We start from the raw sequence: 21557 nt of genomic DNA on the forward strand, positions 1-21557 counted from the left end.
TCCAAGCGGCAAAGAAGAAGTCTTCCATCCGGCGATGTCTTCATTCAAGCGGCAAAGAAGAGGTCCTCCAACAGGGCGAAGTTTTCTTCCAAGCGGCATCTTCAATCTTCTTTCTTCAACCCACCGACGCGGAACATCCATCTGGCCCGACGACTGAACGACGAATGAAGTTTCCTTTAAATGACGTCATCCAAGATGGCGTCCGTCGAATTCCGATTGGCTGATAGGATTCTATCAGCCAATCGGAATTAAGGTAAGAAAATCTGATTGGCTGATTAGTGTTAGGTTTTTTTAAGGGGGGTTTGGGTGGGTTTAGAGTAGGGGTATGTGGGTGGTGGGTTGTTATGTTGGGGGGTGGTATTGTGGGTTTTTTTTACAGGCAAAAGAGCTGTTTACTTTGGGGCATGCCCCGCAAAAGGTCCTTTTAAGGGCTGGTAATAGAGGTGTTAACTTTTGTAATTTAGAATAGGGTAGGGAATTTTTTTTTATTTTGGGGGGCTTTATTAGTTTATTAGGGGGCTTAGAATAGGTGTAATTATCTTAAAATTCTTGTAATCTTTTTTTATTTTTTGTAACTTAGTGTTTGTTTTTTTTGTAATTTAGTTTAGTGTATTTAATTGTATTTCAGTTTATATATTTGTAGTTTATTTAATTTATTGATAGTGTAGGTGTATTTGTAACTTAGGTTAGGATTTATTTTACAGGTAAATTGGTAATTATTTTAACTAGGTAGCTATTAAATAGTTATTAACTATTTAATAGCTATTGTACCTGGTTAAAATAAATACCAAGTTACCTGTAAAATAAATATAAACCCTAAAATAGCTACAGTGTAATTATTAATTATATTGTAGCTATCTTAGGGTTTATTTATAGGTAAGTATTTAGATTTAAATAGAAATATTTTAATTAATAATATTAATATTAATTAGATTTATATTAATAAGAATTTAGTTAGGGGTGTTAGCGTTAGATAGGGTTATTATACTTTATATATATATATATATATATATATATATATATATATATATATATATATATATATATATAATATAATATAATAACGATATTAACTATATTAACCCTAATATAATTAGGGTTAATATAGTTAATATAGATGGCGGCAGTGTAGGGGGGTCAGATTAGGGGTTAATCTATTTAATATAGGTGGCGGCGGTGTAGGGGGATTAGATTAGGAGGTAATACAATTATTATAGGTGGCGGCGGTGTAGGGGGATTTAGATTATAGGCAAAAGAGCTGTTTACTTTGTGACAATGCCCTGCCAAAAAACCTTTTAAGGGCTGGTAAAAGAGCTGATTACTTTGGGGCAAAGCCCTGCAAAAAGCCCTTTTAAGGGCTGGCAATAGAGCTGTTTACTTTGGGGTAATGCCACGCAAAAAGCCCGTTTCAGGGCTATTTGTAGGGTTAGACTTAGGTTTAGTGGTAGGGATAGTTTAGTATTTTAGGGGTTAATTAATTTAATATAGGTGGCGGCGGTATAGGGGGATTAGATTAGGGGTTAATTAATTTAATATAGGTGGCGGCAGTGTAGGGGGATTAAATTAGGGGTTAATAATTTAATATAGCTGGCTGCGGGGTAGGGGGATTAGATTAGAGGTTAATAATTTTAATATAGCTGGCGGCAGGGTAGGAGCTCACATTAGGGGGTAGTTAATGTAGTTTGCGGCGGTATAGGGGCTCACATTAGGGGGTAGTTAATGTAGCTGGCGGCGGTATAGGGGCTCAGATTAGGGGGTAGTTAATGTAGCTGGCGGCGGGATAGGAGCTCACATTAGGGGGTAGTTAATGTAGGTGGCGGCGGGGTAGGAACTTACATTAGGGGGTAGTTAATGTAGGTGGCGGCGGGGTCCGGGAGCGGCGGTTTAGGGGTTAAAAACTTTATTAGTTGGCAACGGTTTAGGGGTTAATAACTTTATTAGGTGGCGGCTAGGTCCGGGAGCGGCGGTTTAGGGGTTAATACATTTTTTATTATTAGGAGAGTGAGGGGGGATAGCGGATAGAGGGTTAGACGTGTCGGGCTATGTTTGGGAGGCGTGTTAGACAGTACGGGAGATTTAATAACTTAGTCAGGTTTTGTAGGCGCCGGCAGTTTCTAAAGTGCCGTAAGTCACTGGCGACTCCAGAAATTTGTACTTACGCAGATTTCTGGACATCGCTGGTTTATCAGACTTACGGCACTTTAGCATCTGAAGGCGCCGTATATGTGATAGCTCGAGTTGCGAGCTGAAACTACGGGCGGCGGGGGTTCCCTCACTTGCGCCGCAAACTACGATCTATATCGGATCGCGCCCATAGTATTTTGTTATTTGCATTAGTGTATTTTAATTGGGGTTAACTTAGGGGTTGTTAGGTTAGGGGGCTTGGTTATTAGATTAATACTTTACGATGGGTGGGTTGGCGGTTTAGGAGTTAATAGGTTAATTCATTGTTTGCGTTGTGGGGGTTGGCGGATTAGGGGTTAATGCTTTTATTAGTTAGTGTGATGTGAGGAGATGGCAGTTTAGAGGTAGATATTGTGCATGCGTTAGGTGTTTGTTAAGGTTTCTAGGGAGTTACGGTAGTTTCATACTCATACTAGCATAATGTTTGCTGCGCCTGCCTATGTGTGGTGAAGTGGAATAAAGTGGAATGGAATAAAATTTCTCCATTCTGTGCATGTAAATCCTTGTGCTAAATAGGCAATATCGACTCACAACACCGGTTTTATGTTAGATTATGGGATTAAAAACTGCTGGCAACGTGTACAATATACGTGCGTAAATTGTATGTTGCGCCGTATATCTGATCTCTTGATTGGACTAAATATTGGAGACGCTGGGTTTTGCGCCCAACACTGCATATCTAATATTTCCCATGGTGTTAGCATACCAATTCTACAAGTAATGTCCAGAAGTCTACATTGAATGCCTTGATATGTTGCAGAGGTGTTATCCTCATTACTTGATTAATGTACATTCTGAACAGCTATTGTTCTGGAGGGCTAAAAGTTTGTACTGTTGAATACTACAGGGTAAATAATCAACCTGTGTCTACACCATCATTTTGTTTTTCTGATTATATTAAAAATAAATTAAAAATAATGTTTTTCCTGTTTCATCAACAAAATAAACGGACGATGAATCTTCTAGGGAGGTCACCTTTAATCTTGTACCAGTACATTAGGAGAACTGTGAACCTGGATATCCAGCATAGTGACCTGACACCAGAGATCTCACAATTAGTGCAAAGAGATTAACAAGAAAAGAAAGATAATGTCAGGCCTCCTCTCATGGTAACTGTATTAACATGGAAATATCTTCATGCTCTCACAACCAAGCAATGAAGCAAACAAAAAACAGAAACAGAGACAATGTCATAAGACAAGTAAAGGAAACGTAGACAAGGTGACATGAGCAAGCATAGATATAGGGTAAGACTCCTTCTACAAATTCAAGCTAGCCTATAGCTAGCCTTCCTACATATATATTTAAAAAGCCAGAAAAAAAGCGCACTCCAAAGGTCTTGTATTAATGATCACTTTAATGTGAAAGTTTTCAAGTCCAACAGACTCGTCCTCAGACAAACAGTGTACAGTTGCACTTACCACCACCAACTGTTTGTCTGTTTGTCTGAGGACGAGTCTGTTGGACTTGAAAATGTTCACATTAAAGTGACCATTAATACAAGACCTTTGGAGTGTGCTTTTTTCTGGCTTTATATTTACTTTTTGGCTGCACCCAAGGCTGCTGAGTGAAAATTCTGGAGCGCACATTGTCTGGGATATATATATATATATATATATATATAGATATACATTATATATACAAAACACGGAAGGGGACTGCACTCTCAGACTGGACTGAGAACACATCCAATGATCCTGCAACATGCTTAGCCCTGGGTGCTCACTGGCACTCACAGGTAGTGATGTCGCAAACCTAAAAATTTGGGTTCGCGAACTGCGAAGGCGAACTCCCGCAAAAGCTTTTGAACCGGCGAACCGGGCGAACCGGGCGAACCCCCATAGACTTCAATGGGCAGGCAAATTTTAAAACCCACAGGGACTCTTTCTGGCCACAATAGTGATGGGAAAGTTGTTTCAAGGGGACTAACACCTGTACTGTGGCATGCTGGAGGGGGATCCATGGCAAAACTCCCACGGAAAATTACATAGTTGATGCAGAGTCTGGTTTTAATCCATAAAGGGCATAAATCACCTAACATTCCTAAATTGTTTGGAATAACGTGCCTTAAAACATCAGGTATGAGTGGTGGCACTGGGCAAGTGGGCACAGTATACGCTGTGAGCCTGACACAAAAAAGCAGACTGATGTTTCACAGTCCAAAAAGTTTTTTTTTTTTAAAATGTACACTTACACTACTATTAAACAAGATATGAGTGGTGGCACTGGGCAAGTGGACACAGTATACGCTGTGAGCCTGACACAAAAAAGCAGACTGATGTTTTTTTTTTTAATGTACACTTACACTACTATTAAATAAGATATGAGTGGTGGCACTGGGCAAGTGGGCCCAGTATACACTGTGAGCCTGACACAAAAAAAGCAGACTGATGTTTCACAGTCCAAAAAGATTTTTTGTTTTTTAAATGTACACTTACACTACTATTAAACAAGATATGAGTGGTGGCACTGGGCAAGTGGGCACAGTATACGCTGTGAGACTGACACAAAAAAGCAGACTGATGTTTCACAGTCCAAAAAGTTTTTTGTTTTTTTAATGTACACTTACACTACTATTAAACAAGATATGAGTGGTGCCACTGGGCAAGTGGGCACAGTATACTCTGTGAGCCTGACACAAAAAAGCAGACTGATGTTTCACAGTCCAAAAACTTAATTTTTTTTTAAATGTACACTTACACTACTATTAAACAAGATATGAGTGGTGGCACTGGGCAAGTGAACCCAGTATAAGCTGTGAGCCTGACAAAAAAAGCAGACTGATGTTTCACAGTCCAAAAAGTTTTTTTTTGTTTTTAAATGTACACTTACACTACTATTAAACAAGATATGAGTGGTGCCACTGGGCAAGTGGGCACAGTATACGCTGTGAGCCTGACACAAAAAAGCAGACTGATGTTTCACAGTCCAAAAAGTTTTTTTGTTTTTAAATTTACACTACTGTTACACCAGATATGAGTGGGGCCACTGGGCAAGTGGGCACAGTATATGCTGTGAGCCTGGCACACACACTGGCAGGCAGGCAACTGCAATTAGATTACACAAGCAGACTGATGTTTCACAGTCAAAAAAGTTTTTTTTATAAATGTCCACTACTGTTACACCAGATATGAGTGGGCCACTGGGCAAGTGGGCACAGTATACGCTGTGAACCTGGCACATACGCTGGCAGGCAGGCAACTGCAATTAGATTACACAAGCAGACTGATTTTTCACAGTCAAAAAAGTTTTTTTTTAAATTTACACTACTGTTACACCAGATATGAGTGGTGGCACTGGGCAAGTGTGCCTGGCACACACGCTGGCAGGCAGGCAACTGCAATTAGATTACACTAGCAGACTGATGTTTCACAGTCAAAAAAGTTTTTTTTTTAAATTTACACTACTGTTACACCAGATATGAGTGGGGCCACTGGGCAAGTGGGCCTGGCACACACGCTGGCAGGCAGGCAGGCAGGCAACTGCAATTAGATTATACAAGCAGACTGATGTTTCACAGTCAAAAAACTTTTTTTTTTTAAATTTACACTACTGTTACACCAGATTTGAGTGGTGGCACTGGGCAAGTGGGCCTGGCACACACGCTGGCAGGCAGGCAACTGCAATTAGATTACACTAGCAGACTGATGTTTCACAGTCAAAAAAAGTTTTTTTTTTTTTTAAATTTACACTACTGTTACAGCAGATATGAGTGGTGGCACTGGGCAAGTGGGCCTGGCACACACGCTGGCAGGCAGGCAACTGCAATTAGATTACACAAGCAGACTGATGTTTCAAAGTCAAAAAAGTTTTTTTTTTTAAATTTACACTACTGTTACACCAGATATGAGTGGTGACACTGGGCAAGTGGGCCTGGCACACACGCTGGCAGGCAGGCAACTGCAATTAGATTACACTAGCAGACTGATGTTTCACAGTCAAAATTTTTTTTTTTTTTTTAATTTACACTATTGTTACAGCAGATATGAGTGGTGGCACTGGGCAAGTGGGCCTGGCACACACTCTGGCAGGCAGGCAACTGCAATTAGATTACACAAGCAGACTGATGTTTCACAGTCAAAAAAGTATTTTTTTTTTTAATTTACACTACTGTTACACCAGATATGAGTGGTGGCACTGGACAAGTGGGCCTGGCACACACGCTGGCAGGCAGGCAACTGCAATTAGATTACACTAGCAGACTGATGTTTCACAGTCAAAAAAGTTTGTTTTTTTTAAATTGACACTACCGTTACACCAGATATGAGTGGTGGCACTGGGCAAGTGGCTTGGCAGGCAGGCAACTGCAATTAGATTACACAGGAAAAAAAAAAAAAATAATGTTCTAGCCCTAAAAAGGGCTTTTTGGGGTGCTGTCCTTACAGCAGAGATCAGATGAGTCCTTCAGGACTGTAGTGGACACTGAATACACTAGCCTAGCTATCAATGCCCCTATTAAATCACCAGCAGCTACACTGTCCCTCCTCTCACTAACAATGCAGCTTCTGAATGAATCTAAAATGGCTGCTGTCCAGGAGCTGGGAGGGTCTGGGAGGGAGGGTCTGCTTCTGATTGGCTGGAATGTGTCTGCAGACTGTGAGATACAGGGTCAAAGTTTACTCAATGATGACAAATAGGGGGCGGATCGAACATCGCATATGTTCACCCGCTACGGCGAACACGAACATGCTATGTTCGCCGGGAACTATTCGCCGGTGAACTATTCGCAACATCACTACTCACAGGAAGCTGTGCTGTCCCCAGAATCAAAGGCAGTTATCCCCAGACAGGTCTGGATTCAAGAACCATAAGGAAAATTACAAAACAAATTAATACAACACACAGAGAAAGTCCAGCACCCACTTTGGGAGTGCAGTCCCCTTCCATGTTTTGTATATGTCTAGGGTGGCTACATAAGTCTGTGCACCCTACACTTGTTCCCAGTTTGTTCAATTGAGAGCTTGCATTGTGTGGCTGTTTTAGGGTCCCAGGTTTTGGAAGGGACCTTGACGTGGTATCTGGGCTTGTCCCATTTGGACAAATGCAGAAACTAACCCTTCCATTTTTGCTTTTAATCTTAGCTGAGAGCTTGTGAGTGCTGGACTTTCTCTCACATAGATTATGAGTTTTGCGTTCTGATTTTAATTCTGAAAAAGTGGCCATTTCAGTGTAAAAACTGGAACACAGCCATTACGAGTCTTGTCGGTATAGCTATACTGCAAGTATTTTAGCCTGTAACACAACGTCAGTCCCGCAATCAAATAAATTAAGTTTTTGTGTGTGATTTTTCATCTTGAAAAAGGCTCATAACGAGCGGAAACGCGTTGATACGATACCAGGAGTTTAAACCTACACGAGGAGAAACTAAAAATAAACATCCAAATGGAAGGATAAAGAAACCGGAACTCTCCGTAATTGAACAGTAAGACAGCAGGCGCTGTGGAAGGTCTGTTCAGGCTAATCTCTAAGCGAGTGCGGTGAAAGGAATACCGACTCTAAACGAACCCTGCAGTACAGTGAAGAAGAGGATCCCTTTCTTGCCTGGAGACACAAAAGAGGTAAGATACCTGTGTCATTGGAAGGCCAGAGTGGAAGAGATTCAAGAAGTATTGGGGCACATACAGGAGCGACTGTGACAAGGTGAGAAGCCCAGTGCCGCTTTGACGGCCAAACTGATTAAAGAACAACTGTAAGAGGAAAAGAAAAAGGTAACAGGAAAATCTTAGTGTATTCTGGGAGACTTTATTACAATATAAAGACTTTGTAATCTTTTGGGATACATTGATTGATTGTTTAAAAAACTGTTACATTTTGAATCTAAATGTAAGGATATTCAAGACACACTATTGGCCAATAGAAAAACACGTGTTTTAAAGGAACAAAAATAAAGTTGTGGAAATTGCTTTTAACAAAAGAGGTTCAGTTTGTGAAACTACAAAAGGGAACAACATACTGATTCAATGTGGAGAATTTTAAATACAGTGTAATTGTGTATAGAGTGCGCACTCTGATTTAATTTTTATTTTGTATGGTTTAATAAAAACTGTCTTTAGCCATTTTGAGTGCTCCTCATAATCTTTTGATTTCAAAGTTTGTACTATTTGAACTGTTATACAGGTGCAGTTTTTTGAGGAGATTGACAAAATATTACTTAATAACGTTTATTTTTGTACTATTAACTGTAAGTGTCCTTTGAAACGCGATAGGAACTATACTTTGCAAGGAATTATACTTTTTATTTTATTACTTCAGTCCCTGGATGTGAGGTTTATACTAAGTGATTGAGGAACATATTCGTTGTGTATGTAGAGAGTATTTCAGTGTTAGCTTACTTGCTAGCTAAGAATTTACATAGTTTTAAGAATGTAATAGATCCTCATATACTAATTTAGGAATGAACCTGTAAGCCAGTTATTATATTACTGTATGTGAATGGTATTTTATACAATAAAATATTTATGAATTGAATTTTACACATCTAAATATCAAGTGTGTTTTATAAAAACAATATTATACTATATTTGGTTTTTATTTTTTTCTAAACACTAACAACACTTGGGATGGTTATTTGATCTGAGAAAACTGACACAGAAGAGAGTCTCTCTCCATGGGATTTTAAGAAAATTGTATATATATATATATATATTATATTTATTGAAGAACTGTCATTACTTGGGAATGTTTATTTAGACATATTGGCCTCTAGTTATCAACCTGTCTACTTACCTGCATCCGCCGGCCCCAATACGCTCGCCTAAGCTCGCCTAACATCGCCGCCGCGGACCTGAATACGTTTGCCAAATTTATCAAGAAAGCTGTCAAAAAGCAGCGCACCAAGTACGGTGCAATGAGCCGCGGACTGTTGTTAACTAACAGTCATCAATCTCGCTGCTCATGGGCTTATTCGCAGCTTTCTTTCTAGCCTGTCACTAAGCACCCACACTATACTGTTTTACCCCCTAAACCGCCGCTCCCGGAGCCCGCGCAACTAAATAAACTTATTAACCCCTAAACTGCTGCTCCTGGACCCCGCCGCAACTATAATAGATTTATTAACCCCTAAACCGCCGCTCCCGGACCCCACCGCCACTATAATAAATATATGAACCCCTAAACCGCTGCTCCCGGACCCTGCCGCCACCTACATTATACCTATTAACCCCTAATCTTCTGCCCCCTATACCGCCGCAACCTACATAAAGTTATTAACCCCTATCCTGCCGATCCCGGATTGGATTGGATCAGCCAATCGGATTGAACTTCAATCCGATTGGCTGATTACATCAACCAATCGGATTTTTCCTACCTTAATTCCGATTGGCTGATAGAATCCTATCAGGCAATCGGAATTCAAGGGACACCATCTTGGATGATGTAATTTAAAGGAACCTTCATTCAGTGTTAGGACGGCGTTTGAAGAGGATGGCTCTGCGTCGTCTGGATTGAAGATGGACCCGCTCCGCTTCGGTTGATTGAAGATAGAAGATACCGCTTGGATAAAGACTTCTGCTGCTTGGAGGACCTCTTCTGCCCAGATTCGAGGAAGATTTCTGGCCGGTTCGGATGAAGACTTGTGCCCTGCTGGGTGAAGACGTCCCAAGGTAGGGTGTTCTTCAAAGGGGTAGTATTAGTTTTTTTTAAGGGGGGTTTGGGTGGGTTTTAGAGTAGGGTTGGGTGCGTGGGTGGTGGGTTTTAATGTTGGGGGGGTTGTATTTCTTTTTTTTACAGGTAAAAGAGCTGATAACTTTGGGGCAATGCCCCTCAAAAGGCCCTTTTAAGGGCTATTTGTAATTTAGTCTAGGGTAGGGAATTTTATTATTTTGGGGGGCTTTTTTTATTAGGAGGCTTAGATTAGGTGAAATTAGTTTAAACTTCTTGTAATTTTTTTTATTTTCTGTAATTTAGAGGGGTTTTTTGTACTTTAGTTATTTTTAGTTAATTTTATTTAATGTTAGGTAATTGTAGTTAATTAATTTAATTTATTTAATGATAGTGTAGTGTTAGGTGTAATTGTAACTTAGGTTAGGATTTATTATACAGGTAATTTTGTATTTATTTTAGCTAGGTAGCTATTAAATAGTTAATAACTATTTAATACCTATAGTACCTAGTTAAAATAAATACAAAGTTGCCTGTACAATAAAAATAAACCCTATATCCATACGAGCTTACGGCTCTCCTTCACTGTCCAGCTATAGATTGTCCGCATAAGGTTAAGCAAATACCTAGCATTTATAATGTTATTATGGCCTGGCAAAAAATACTTGAATAAATAAATGTCAATAGTAATTTCTCAGAATATCTATATATAACGGGTAACCCCGTCTTTATCCCGGCACTTGACTCTAAAATTTTCAGAGAATGGGCATCTAAAGGGTTAAGGTACATATTCCAAATTACAGATCACAACACAGGGAGATGTAGGGCGTTCTCGGATCTGCAAAATGAGTTTGGGCTCAGAAACAAAGAATTCTATGCCTTTCTACAGGTACGCCATTACATACAGACTTTGATGACAACAGGTAATGGCAAGGAGGATTGGTGTATGTTGAAACCAGTAATTAAGTTATTTAGGGCTGGTAAATACTCCATTTCCTTTTTCTATAGGACAGTCTCAAGGATCATGGGTCAGAACCATCTTCAAAAGGTGGCACAGGCCTGGCAAGTTACAGTAGAGACTGTACAGAAAAGTGTCAACTAGCTGGACACTGCAATTTTTTCTTCATCATGGAGAGAGTCACACTTTAAATTAATAAATAGATCTTATATCACCCCTAAGATACATGCCTATTGGGACGAGGCAGGTGCATTTTGCTATAAATGTAAACTTAGAAAGGCAGACTTACGTCATTGTTTCTGGAGTTGCTATAAAATAAAGAAATTCTGGTACAAGGTAAACTTTTGGCTAAATAAAGTAAACTCTGATCGATTTAAAATAATAGAGAACCATGTTTTCTTTTTAGTAGATAACCATAAAGAGAACCAACTACGAAACACTCACCAGCTGAATGCGGTAATAATAGTATGTACATTATTAATTCTGAAATACTGGAAATCTAAAAAGGTGCCCAATCTGGTAGAATTTAAACAGAAAATACAAAATTTGATAATTATGGAACAAATGGATATTTCTATTAATTCAGAATCTCAAATTAAGCGTTTTTTTCCATAAATGGAAGAATATTATTCTAGCATACCTATAGAAACTCAAAAACAACTTATTGCCCCTTTTAAGGACACTTTATACTTAGAGCTTGCCATTGCTGAGAATGAATTCCCGGATATATAGCGGCCAGAGGGGGACTTGATAGGTGAGGCAGCACATTATGATTTTTACAAAAAGGAAAGAAAGGACTGTCAGAACTTAAACGCAATCCCCCCCTCTCCTTTTTTTTTTTTTTTCTCTCTTGTTTGTGGTTTTTTTGTATGCAATATATATGTTTAAAAAAGAAAAAAAGCAGCAATATGTATAATCTAATGCTTGTATAAAATTAATCGATTATGTTAATGCATTGCCATATTTTCTTTGTACATTCTTTTTGTTTGTTTTTTGTTGTATTATCTCCTTGGCACCCTGTGTGGTGCGGCAAGGTGCAGAACTGTACAATGGTATATACTGCTGGTTATAAATAAATATATATATAAAAAAAAAAACATAAATAAACCCTAAAATAGCTACAATGTAACTAATAGTTATATTGTAGCTATCTTAGGCCTAGATTTAGAGTTGGGCGGTAGCTGTCAAAACCAGCGTTAGAGGCTCCTAACGCTGGTTTTGGGCTACCGCTGGTATTTGGAGCCAGTCATTAAAGGGTCTAACGCTCACTTTCCAGCCGCGACTTTTCCATACTGCAGATCCCCTTACGTCAATTGCGTATCCTATCTTTTCAATAGGATCTTTCTTAACGCCGGTATTTAGAGTCGTGGCTGAAGTGAGCGTTAGAAATCTAACGACAAAACTCCAGCCGCAGAAAAAAGTCAGTAGTTAAGAGCTTTCTGGGCTAACGCCGGTTTATAAAGCTCTTAACTACTGTGCTCTAAAGTACACTAACACCCATAAACTACCTATGTACCCCTAAACCGAGGTCCCCCCACATCGCCACCACTATATTTAAATTTTTTAACCCCTAATCTTCTGCTCCGTACACCACCGCCACCTACATTATAGCTATGTACCCCTAATCTGCTGCCCCTAACACCGCCGACCCCTATATTATATTTATTAACCCCTAATCTGCCCCCCTCAACGTCGCCACCACCTGCCTACACTTATTAACCCCTAATCTGCCGAGCGGACCGCACCGCTACTATAATAAAGTTATTAACCCCTAATCCGCCTCACTCCCGCCTCAATAACCCTATAATAAATAGTATTAACCCCTAATCTGCCCTCCCTAACATCGCCGACACCTAACTTCAATTATTAACCCCTAATCTGCCGAACCGGATCTCGCCGCTACTGTAATAAATGGATTAACCCCTAAAGCTAAATCTAACCCTAACACTAACACCCCCCTAAGTTAAATATAATTTAAATCTAACGAAATAAATTAACTCTTATTAAATAAATTATTCCTATTTAAAGCTAAATACTTACCTGTAAAATAAACCCTAATATAGCTACAATATAAATTATAATTATATTATAGCTATTTTAGGATTTATATTTATTTTAACCAGGTACAATAGCTATTAAATAGTTAAGAACTATTTAATAGCTAAAATAGTTAAAATAATTACAAAATTACCTGTAAAATAAATCCTAACCTAAGTTACAATTAAACCTAACACTACACTATCAATAAATAAATTAAATAAAATACCTCCAATTACCTACAATTAAACCTAACACTACACTATCAATACATTAATTAAATACAATACCTACAAATAACTACAATTAAATAAACTAACTAAAGTACAAAAAATAAAAAAGAACTAAGTTACAAAAAATAAAAAAATATTTACAAACATTAGAAAAATATTACAACAATTTTAAACTAATTACACCTACTCTGAGCCCCCTAATAAAATAACAAAGCCCCCCAAAATAAAAAAATGCCCTACCCTATTCTAAATTAAAAAAGTTCAAAGCTCTTTTACCTTACCAGCCCTTAAAAGGACCTTTTGTGGGGCATGCCCCAAAGAATTCAGCTCTTTTGCCTGTAAAAAAAAACATACAATACCCCCCCCAACATTACAACCCACCACCCACATACCCCTAATCTAACCCAAACCCCCCTTAAATAAACCTAACACTAAGCCCCTGAAGATCTTCCTACCTTATCTTCACCTCGCCGGGTATCACCGATCGGTCCTGGCTCCGAAATCTTCATCCAACCCAAGCGGGGGCTGGCGATCCATAATCCTGCGGCTGAAGAGGTCCAGAAGAGGCTCCAAAGTCTTCATCCTATCCTGGAAGAAGAGGCGATCCAGACCGGCAACCATCTTGATCCAAGCGGCATCTTCTATCTTCATCCGATGAGGAACGGCTCCATCGTGAAGACCTCCAGCGCGGATCAATCTTCTACCTCCGACGTCCAACTGAAGAATGACGGTTCCTTTAAGGGACGTCATCCAAGATGGCGTCCCTCGAATTCCGATTGGCTGATAGGATTCTATCAGCCAATCGGAATTAAGGTAGGAAAATTCTGATTGGCTGATGGAATCAGCCAATCAGAATCAAGTTCAATCCGATTGGCTGATCCGATCAGCCAATCAGATTGAGCTCGCATTCTATTGGCTGATAGGAACAGCCAATAGAATGCGAGCTCAATCTGATTGGCTGATCGGATCAGCCAATCGGATTGAAATTGATTCTGATTGGCTGATTCCATCAGCCAATCAGACTTTTTCTACCTTAATTCCGATTGGCTGATAGAATCCTATCAGCCAATCGGAATTTGAGGGACGCCATCTTGGATGACGTCCCTTAAAGGAACCGTCATTCTTCAGTTGGACGTCGTCGGAAGAAGATTGATCCGCGCTGGAGGTCTTCACGATGGAGCCGTTCCTCATCGGATGAAGATAGAAGATGCCGCTTGGATCAAGATGGTTGCCGGTCTGGATCGCCTCTTCTTCCCGGATAGGATGAAGACTTTGGAGCCTCTTCTGGACCTCTTCAGCCGCAGGATTATGGATCGCCAGCTCCCGCTTGGGTTGGATGAAGATTTCGGAGCCAGGACCGATCGGTGATACCCGGCGAGATGAAGATAAGGTAGGAAGATCTTCAGGGGCTTAGTTTATTTAAGGGGTGTTTGGGTTAGATTAGGGGTATGTGGGTGGTGGGTTGTAATGTTGGGGGGGTATTGTATGTTTTTTTTTTACAGGCAAAAGAGCTGAATTCTTTGGGGCATGCCCCACAAAAGGTCCTTTTAAGGGCTGGTAAGGTAAAAGAACTTTGAACTTTTTTAATTTAGAATAGGGTAGGGCATTTTTTTATTTTGGAGGTCTTTGTTATTTTATTAGGGGGCTTAGAGTAGGTGTAATTAGTTTAAAATTGTTGTAATATTTTTCTGATGTTTGTAAATATTTTTTTATTTTTTGTAACTTAGTTCTTTTTTATTTTTTGTACTTTAGTTAGTTTATTTCATTGTATTTATTTGTAGATATTGTATTTAATTAATTTATTGATAGTGTAGTGTTAGGTTTAATTGTAGGTAATTGTAGGTATTTTATTTAATTAATTTATTGATAGTGTAGTGTTAGGTTTAATTGTAACTTAGGTTAGGATTTATTTTACAGGTAATTTTGTAATTATTTTAACTATTTTAGCTATTAAATAGTTCTTAACTATTTAATAGCTATTGTACCTGGTTAAAATAAATACAAAGTTACCTGTAAAATAAATATAAATCCTAAAATAGCTATAATATAATTATAATTTATATTGTAGCTATATTAGGTTTTATTTTACAGGTAAGTATTTAGCTTTAAATAGGAATAATTTATTTAATAAGAGTTAATTTATTTCATTAGATTTAAATTATATTTAACTTAGGGGGGTGTTAGTGTTAGGGTTAGATTTAGCTTTAGGGGTTAATCCATTTATTACAGTAGCGGCTAGATTCGGTCGGCAGATTAGGGGTTAATAATTTAAGTTAGGTGTCGGTGATGTTAGGGAGGGCAGATTAGGGGTTAATACTATTTATTATAGGGTTATTGAGGCGGGAGTGAGGCAGATTAGGGGTTAATAACTTTATTATAGTAGCGGTGCGGTCCGCTCGGCAGATAAGGGGTTAATAAGTGTAGGCAGGTGGAGGCGACGTTGAGGGGGGCAGATTAGGGGTTAATAAATATAATATAGGGGTCGGCGGTGTTAGGGGCAGCAGATTAGGGGTACATAGCTATAATGTAGGTGGCGGTGGTGTACGGAGCGGCAGATTAGGGGTTAATAATAATATGCAGGGGTCAGCGATAGAGGGGGCGACACAATAGGGGTTAATAAGTGTAAGGTTAGGGGTGTTTAGACTCGGGGTACATGTTAGAGTGTTAGGTGCAGACGTAGGAAGTGTTTCCCCATAGAAAACAATGGGGCTGCGTTAGGAGCTGAATGCGGCTTTTTTGCAGGTGTTAGGTTTTTTTTCAGCTCAAATGGCCCCATTGTTTTCTATGGGGGAATCGTGCACGAGCACGTTTTTGAAGCTGGCTGCGTCCGTAAGCACCGCTGATATCTAGAGTTGCAGTGGCGTTAAATTATGCTCTACGCTCCCTTTTTGGAGCCTAACGCACTGAAAACCCAGCCATTCTGTGAACTCTTAATACCAGCGGTATTTAAAAGGTGCGTGGGAAAAAAAGCACGCGTAGCTAACGCACCCCTTTGGCCGCAGAACTCTAAATCTAGGCGTATGGGTTTATTTTATAGGTAAGTATTTAGTTTTAAATAGGAATAATTTATTTAATTATAGGAATATTTATTTAGATTAATTTAAATAATATTTAAGTTAGGAGGGTATTAGGGTTAGGGTTAGACTTAGGTTTAGGGGTTAATTCATTTAATATAGTGGCGGCGGTGTAGGGGGGGTAGATTAGGGGTTAATCAATGTACTGTAGGTGGTGGCGGTGTAGGGAGGGCAGGATAGGGGTTAATAAATGTAATGTAGGTGGCGGAGGGCTCAGGGTGCGGCGGTTTAGGGGTTAAACAATTAATTTATTTGCGGCGGGGTCCGGGATCGGCAGGATAGGTGTTAATAACTTTATGTAGGTGGCGGCGGTATAGGGGGCGGCAGATTAGGGGTTAATAGGTATAATGTAGGTGGCAGTTTAGGGGTTAATAAATGTATTATAGTTGCGGCGGGGTCCGGGAGTGGCGGTTTAGGGGTTAATAAATATAAAGTAGGTGGCGGCAGTGTAGGGGGTGCAGATTAGGGGTGTTTAGACTCGGGGTACATGTTAGGGTGTTAGGTTCAGACACTTCCCATAGAGATCAATGGGATATCGGGCAGCAGTGAACATGAGCTCTTGCTGCTGTCAGACTCCCATTGATTCCTATGGGATCCGCCGCATCCAGGGCGGCGGATTGAACACCAGGTACACTGGGCCGGAATAGTGGCGAGCGTACCTGTTTGTTCTTTGACAACTTCCAAAAGTAGTCAGATTGTGCTGAACTTGCGTTCGGAACATCTGTAGTGACGTAACCATCGATCTGTGTCGGACTGAGTCAGGCGGATCGTACGTTACGTCACTAGATTCTACTTTTGCCGGTCTGTAGGGCTTGATAACTATGGCAAATCAGCCTTGCCACAAATATGCTGCGGAATTCCAGCTTATTTGCGATTGACGGCTTCATAACTAGAGGCCATCGAGTATACTAAATATTGAACACTATTGGAATACCAATTTTGATATTACCATATACCAATACTGGCAAAAATTGTTAAAATATATGAGTTTTTAATATTTTAATGATTTATAGTGCATAGTTGAACTGATTAATTTTCAGTGTTAAATTGAGTTTTTAACTTGCGCCCACACACCAATCTTCTTGTTCATATTTCTTACTTATTGACGCTGTAGTTCTGTTGGTGGGGACCGCCAGAATTACCTAGTCAGGTTAAGTGGGCAGCATTTTATATCTCAATAACAAACATTGGTTTTAAAATATTTGGCAATATCTTATAAGCGCTGTTATATTTTATTCTTTGTATACATATATATATATATATATATATATATATATAAAGGCTAGCTATTGGCTAGCCTGAATTTGTAGAAGAAGTGTTACCCTATATATGCTTGCTCATGTCACCTTTTCTGCGTTTCCTTTACTTTTCTTCTGACGTGGTCCGTGGTCTCTGTTTCCGTTTTTTGTTTGGCGCTTTGATGCTTGGTTGTGAGAGCATGTTAAGTAAGTTGAAGATATTTTCATGTTAATACAGTTACCAAGAGAGGAGACCTGACACATATTTCCACTGTTAGTGGCAACACCGCTTCCAGCTGCAGGGGAGGTAAAGTAGTGAAGACTGCGCATTGTCTCCACAGCCACCTCTGCTCGTCTCCCAACATCCTCTCTCATTTCAGGATTTAGAGTCGGTGTTGGTCCGTTCCTCTTCAAACAGGTATCTTCATTAGGTGACACTGTTACTCCATTGGAAGATCCTCAAGTTTGCTAAACCTCTCCAGGTAAATAGCTCATTTTTTTTAGGATAGAGAGGATAAGTTTGGCAGTATTCGCCATATCCTGTCAGTGTATTTGCATAGATTGCTCAACACAAAAGAGAAATTTAGGCTTGCAATAGGTTGTTGAGTAAGGATATGCAGTGTTTAGCGAGATTTCACTGCTCTTCGGCACATATCACAATCATATTTATATTGCCGGGGGAGTTCTAGTAGAGGTTACCACCTCCTCCAAACAAGGCCTCAATATAAGTCTGGGTTATTGGAGATAGAAATATAATAACTTTGAGACACACGCAGTAGAGAAACACAAAGCTTTATCTGCTTAAATCAATCATTCAGTTTTCTGCTATAACATTTATTCTGTGGCCATTACAGTGAAATCTGCAAATATTTTAAGTTTGTACCTTGTGGCTATCACTCTGTTGTGAGATTAATTTTACAAGCACACCCATGCTTCTTATAATGTTTGGTAATGTTACATATAATTGTTCTGATATATTGGTCTCATTATGTATATTGTCCATACTGTCCTATTTATCTGTTTTTTTGCTTATTTGAACTGGAATTTGTGTGACCAAATGCTACATTTTGGGGCAGATATATATTTAACAATTAGAATGTGAGTGTGCATTTACTGTATAATTGTATTGTTTGTTCTTACATAAGAGAATGGGACCTGTTATGTTTTGTAATATTTTCACCTAGATTATGAGTTTTGCGCTAAACAGGGTGCGAAACTAATGCCAAATAAAGTTACTATTTGGCATTAGTTTCACATTAGTTACTATTTGGCATTAGATTTGGCATTAGTTACTATTTGGCATTAGTTTCGCAGGGTGTGAAACTAATGCCAAATAGAGTTACTGAAAAGCCTCCTTGTGCTGTGCGTTATGGTACGTGTAGCTCCATACCGCACAAAAGCCAAGGGCTAAGTTTACGTGCTCATGCACGCTTTCCCCCATTGACATCAATGGGGAGAGAGTGTAAGAAAAAAAACTAACACCTGCGATAGAGGAATAGAGATCGCTGTAACGCAACCCCATTGATGTCTATGAGGAAAAGAAAGTTAAGTTTATACCTAACACCCTAACATAAACCCCTAGTCTAAACACAACTAATCTGTTGCTCACCGACATAGCCTACAGAAAATAAAGTTATTAACCCCTATTCCGACGCTTTCCCGACATCGCAAACACTAATAAAAATTATTAACCCCTATTCCGCCTCTCCCCGACATCGCCGACACTAAGAAAAGTTATTATCCCCTAAGCCACCGCCCCCAACATAGCTTATACCTAAATAAACATATTAACCCCTAAACCACCTGCACCCCATATCGTCGACACTATAATCAAATATTAACCCCTAAACCTCCAGCCCCCCACATCGTAACTACTAAACTAAACCTATTAACCCCTAAACCACCGGTCCACCCACATCGTAAAACTCTAAATTAAACTATTAACCCCTAAAGACAAAAGACAGAAAAGAGCACAAACCACTCTAAGAGTAAAAGTATTTAATACAAATCATAAAGCGCAAGTTAAAAACAAATGTACAGGATATAAAATCATAAAAGAATATAATGTATATCACCACGGAGGCTCCGTTACAGGCCAGATGGATGTAGACTTCTACCGCTCAACCCTTGCTACAGTCTAAGCGCAACCGGAATGCCGTGAAGACTTGGAAGTACGGGGTCACTCAAAGTTCTTATTGCCTGTTTCAGGAGCGCTTGCGTGTAGATTAGAACTCCTCGACCTTTGAGTGACCCTGCACTTCCAAGTCTTCACGGCATTCCGGTTGCGCTTAGACTGTAGCAAGGGTTGAGCGGTAGAAGTCTACATCCATCTGGCCTGTAATGGAGCCTCCGTGGTGATATACATTATATTCTTTTATGATTTTATATCCTGTACATTTGTTTTTAACTTGCGATTTATGATTTATATTAAATACTTTTACTCATTGGGGCCCATTTATCAAGCTCTGGATGGAGCTTGAGGGCCCGTGTTTCTGGCACGCCTGCAGGATCGCCAGAAACACCAGTTATAAAGCCTAAAGACCGCTGCTCTGAGCAGGCGGACAGACATCGCCGCAATTCAACCCGATCGAGTTGATTGACACCCCCTGCTGGCGGCCGCAAATCTGCAGGGGGCGGTGCTGGTGCAATGCTGAATACAGAGAGCGGATTGCTCTCCGCATTCAGCAAGGTCTGTCGGACCTGATCCGCACTGTCAGATCAGGTCCGACAGACCTTTGTTAAATAGGGGCCTTTGAGTGGTTTGCGCTCTTTTCTGTCTTGTGTCTTTCAAGTGACATCTGGGAGGAGGATCACAGCCCTCTCTGTATCATTAGAGCAAACATCCACTGATCACCCTATCTGGGACCACCACTTGGAATACTCCATATCTGTTCAAGGGACATTGAATGGAAAATATTTTTTCTCTGCTTCATTCGATGCAGGATTCCACATATTAACAGGTGTGATATATTTTGATCTGGTCCTCAGTTCACAGGTCTTTGAACTTGATAATATACTTTCTCATGGTTATTATATAACATATTGTTCTTTTCATCATATATCATTTTTTGCAGTGTAACATTAAATTACGAAAAATAAAAAAACTCTAAGCTTACAAAAATTAATAAATGAAATTATCAAAAATAAAAACAATTAAAATGGCCTTTTGTAGGGCATTGCCCTAAGTTAAACAGCTATTTTACCTTAAAAAAATTACTAAGTCCTCCCTAAAATTAATGCCCCCACCCAACCAACCCCTCAAAATAAAAAAAACCTAAAAAATCCTAAGCTACCCATTGCCCTCAAAATTTGTATGGACATTGCCCTCAAAAGGGCATTCAGCTCTTTTACTGCCCTTAAAAGGGCATTCAGTTTATGGGTTAATAGTTTAGTATTTATGATGTGGGGGGCTGGAGGTTTAGGGGTTAAAACTTTATTATAGTGTTGCCGATGTGGGGGGCCGGTGGTTTAGGGGTTAATATGTTTATTTAGGTGTCTGTGATGTCAGGGGGAAGTAGATTAGGGGTTAATATATTTTATTAGTGTCAGCAATTTCGGCAATGGCAGAATAGGCGTTAATAATTATATTTAGTGTCGGCGATATTGGGGAGCGGTGGATTAGGGGTTAATAGGTTTATTTAATAGTTGTGATGTAGGTGGGTGGCATATTAGGGGTTAATATGTTTAATATAGTGTTTGTGATGCCGGAGGGTGGTGGTTTAGGGGTTAATATGTAGTTTATGGGTGTTAGTGTAACATTTTAGTTATGAGTTTTGTGAAACATTTTTGTTTTACAAAATCCATAACTACTGCTCTCAGATGTCAGTATGGATTGTGTTGGTATAGGATGTAACCCAAGCATTTTGCCCGGGCTGCACAACCTGTTATACGGCGCTATGGAAAATTCCGCACTTGAATGTAATTTTTTCAGTGCGGAATGGATAAAATGCTTGCAGTATAGCTGTACTGCCGCAACTCGTAGTATGCATTCCTGGCCATTTCAGTGTAAAGGCCAATTTTTCAGCGTTAATAGCTGTACCGCAATACTCGTAATCTAGCTGTTTGTTAGTTTAACTCCATTTTGACAAGGAGGTATGGCCATAGGGTTAATGCTTTTTCCTGCTTTGATTTTAGCTAGTCAAACGCTGTGGAGCATTTTATATATACTATTTTTTTTTCTTTTCTGTATTTTTTTTTACATATGGCTGTGTTTATATTTGTACTACTCATGTAT

General features: G+C 39.4%; 1 protein-coding gene across 1 annotated transcript in view; it reads left to right on the top strand.

Moving 5' to 3' along the window:
* Positions 1 to 10807: 10807 nt before the first annotated feature.
* Positions 10808 to 21557, top strand: part of LOC128652710 (vomeronasal type-2 receptor 26-like) — a 170230-nt gene continuing 159480 nt past the window's right edge. The window contains exon 1 of the mRNA XM_053705642.1: positions 10808 to 10864. Within this exon, the coding sequence (XP_053561617.1) occupies positions 10808 to 10864 (57 nt within the window). The remainder of the gene's footprint in view (positions 10865 to 21557) is intronic.

The sequence above is a fragment of the Bombina bombina genome, chromosome 3 (genome assembly GCF_027579735.1).
Source record: "Bombina bombina isolate aBomBom1 chromosome 3, aBomBom1.pri, whole genome shotgun sequence".
NCBI lineage: Eukaryota > Metazoa > Chordata > Amphibia > Anura > Bombinatoridae > Bombina > Bombina bombina.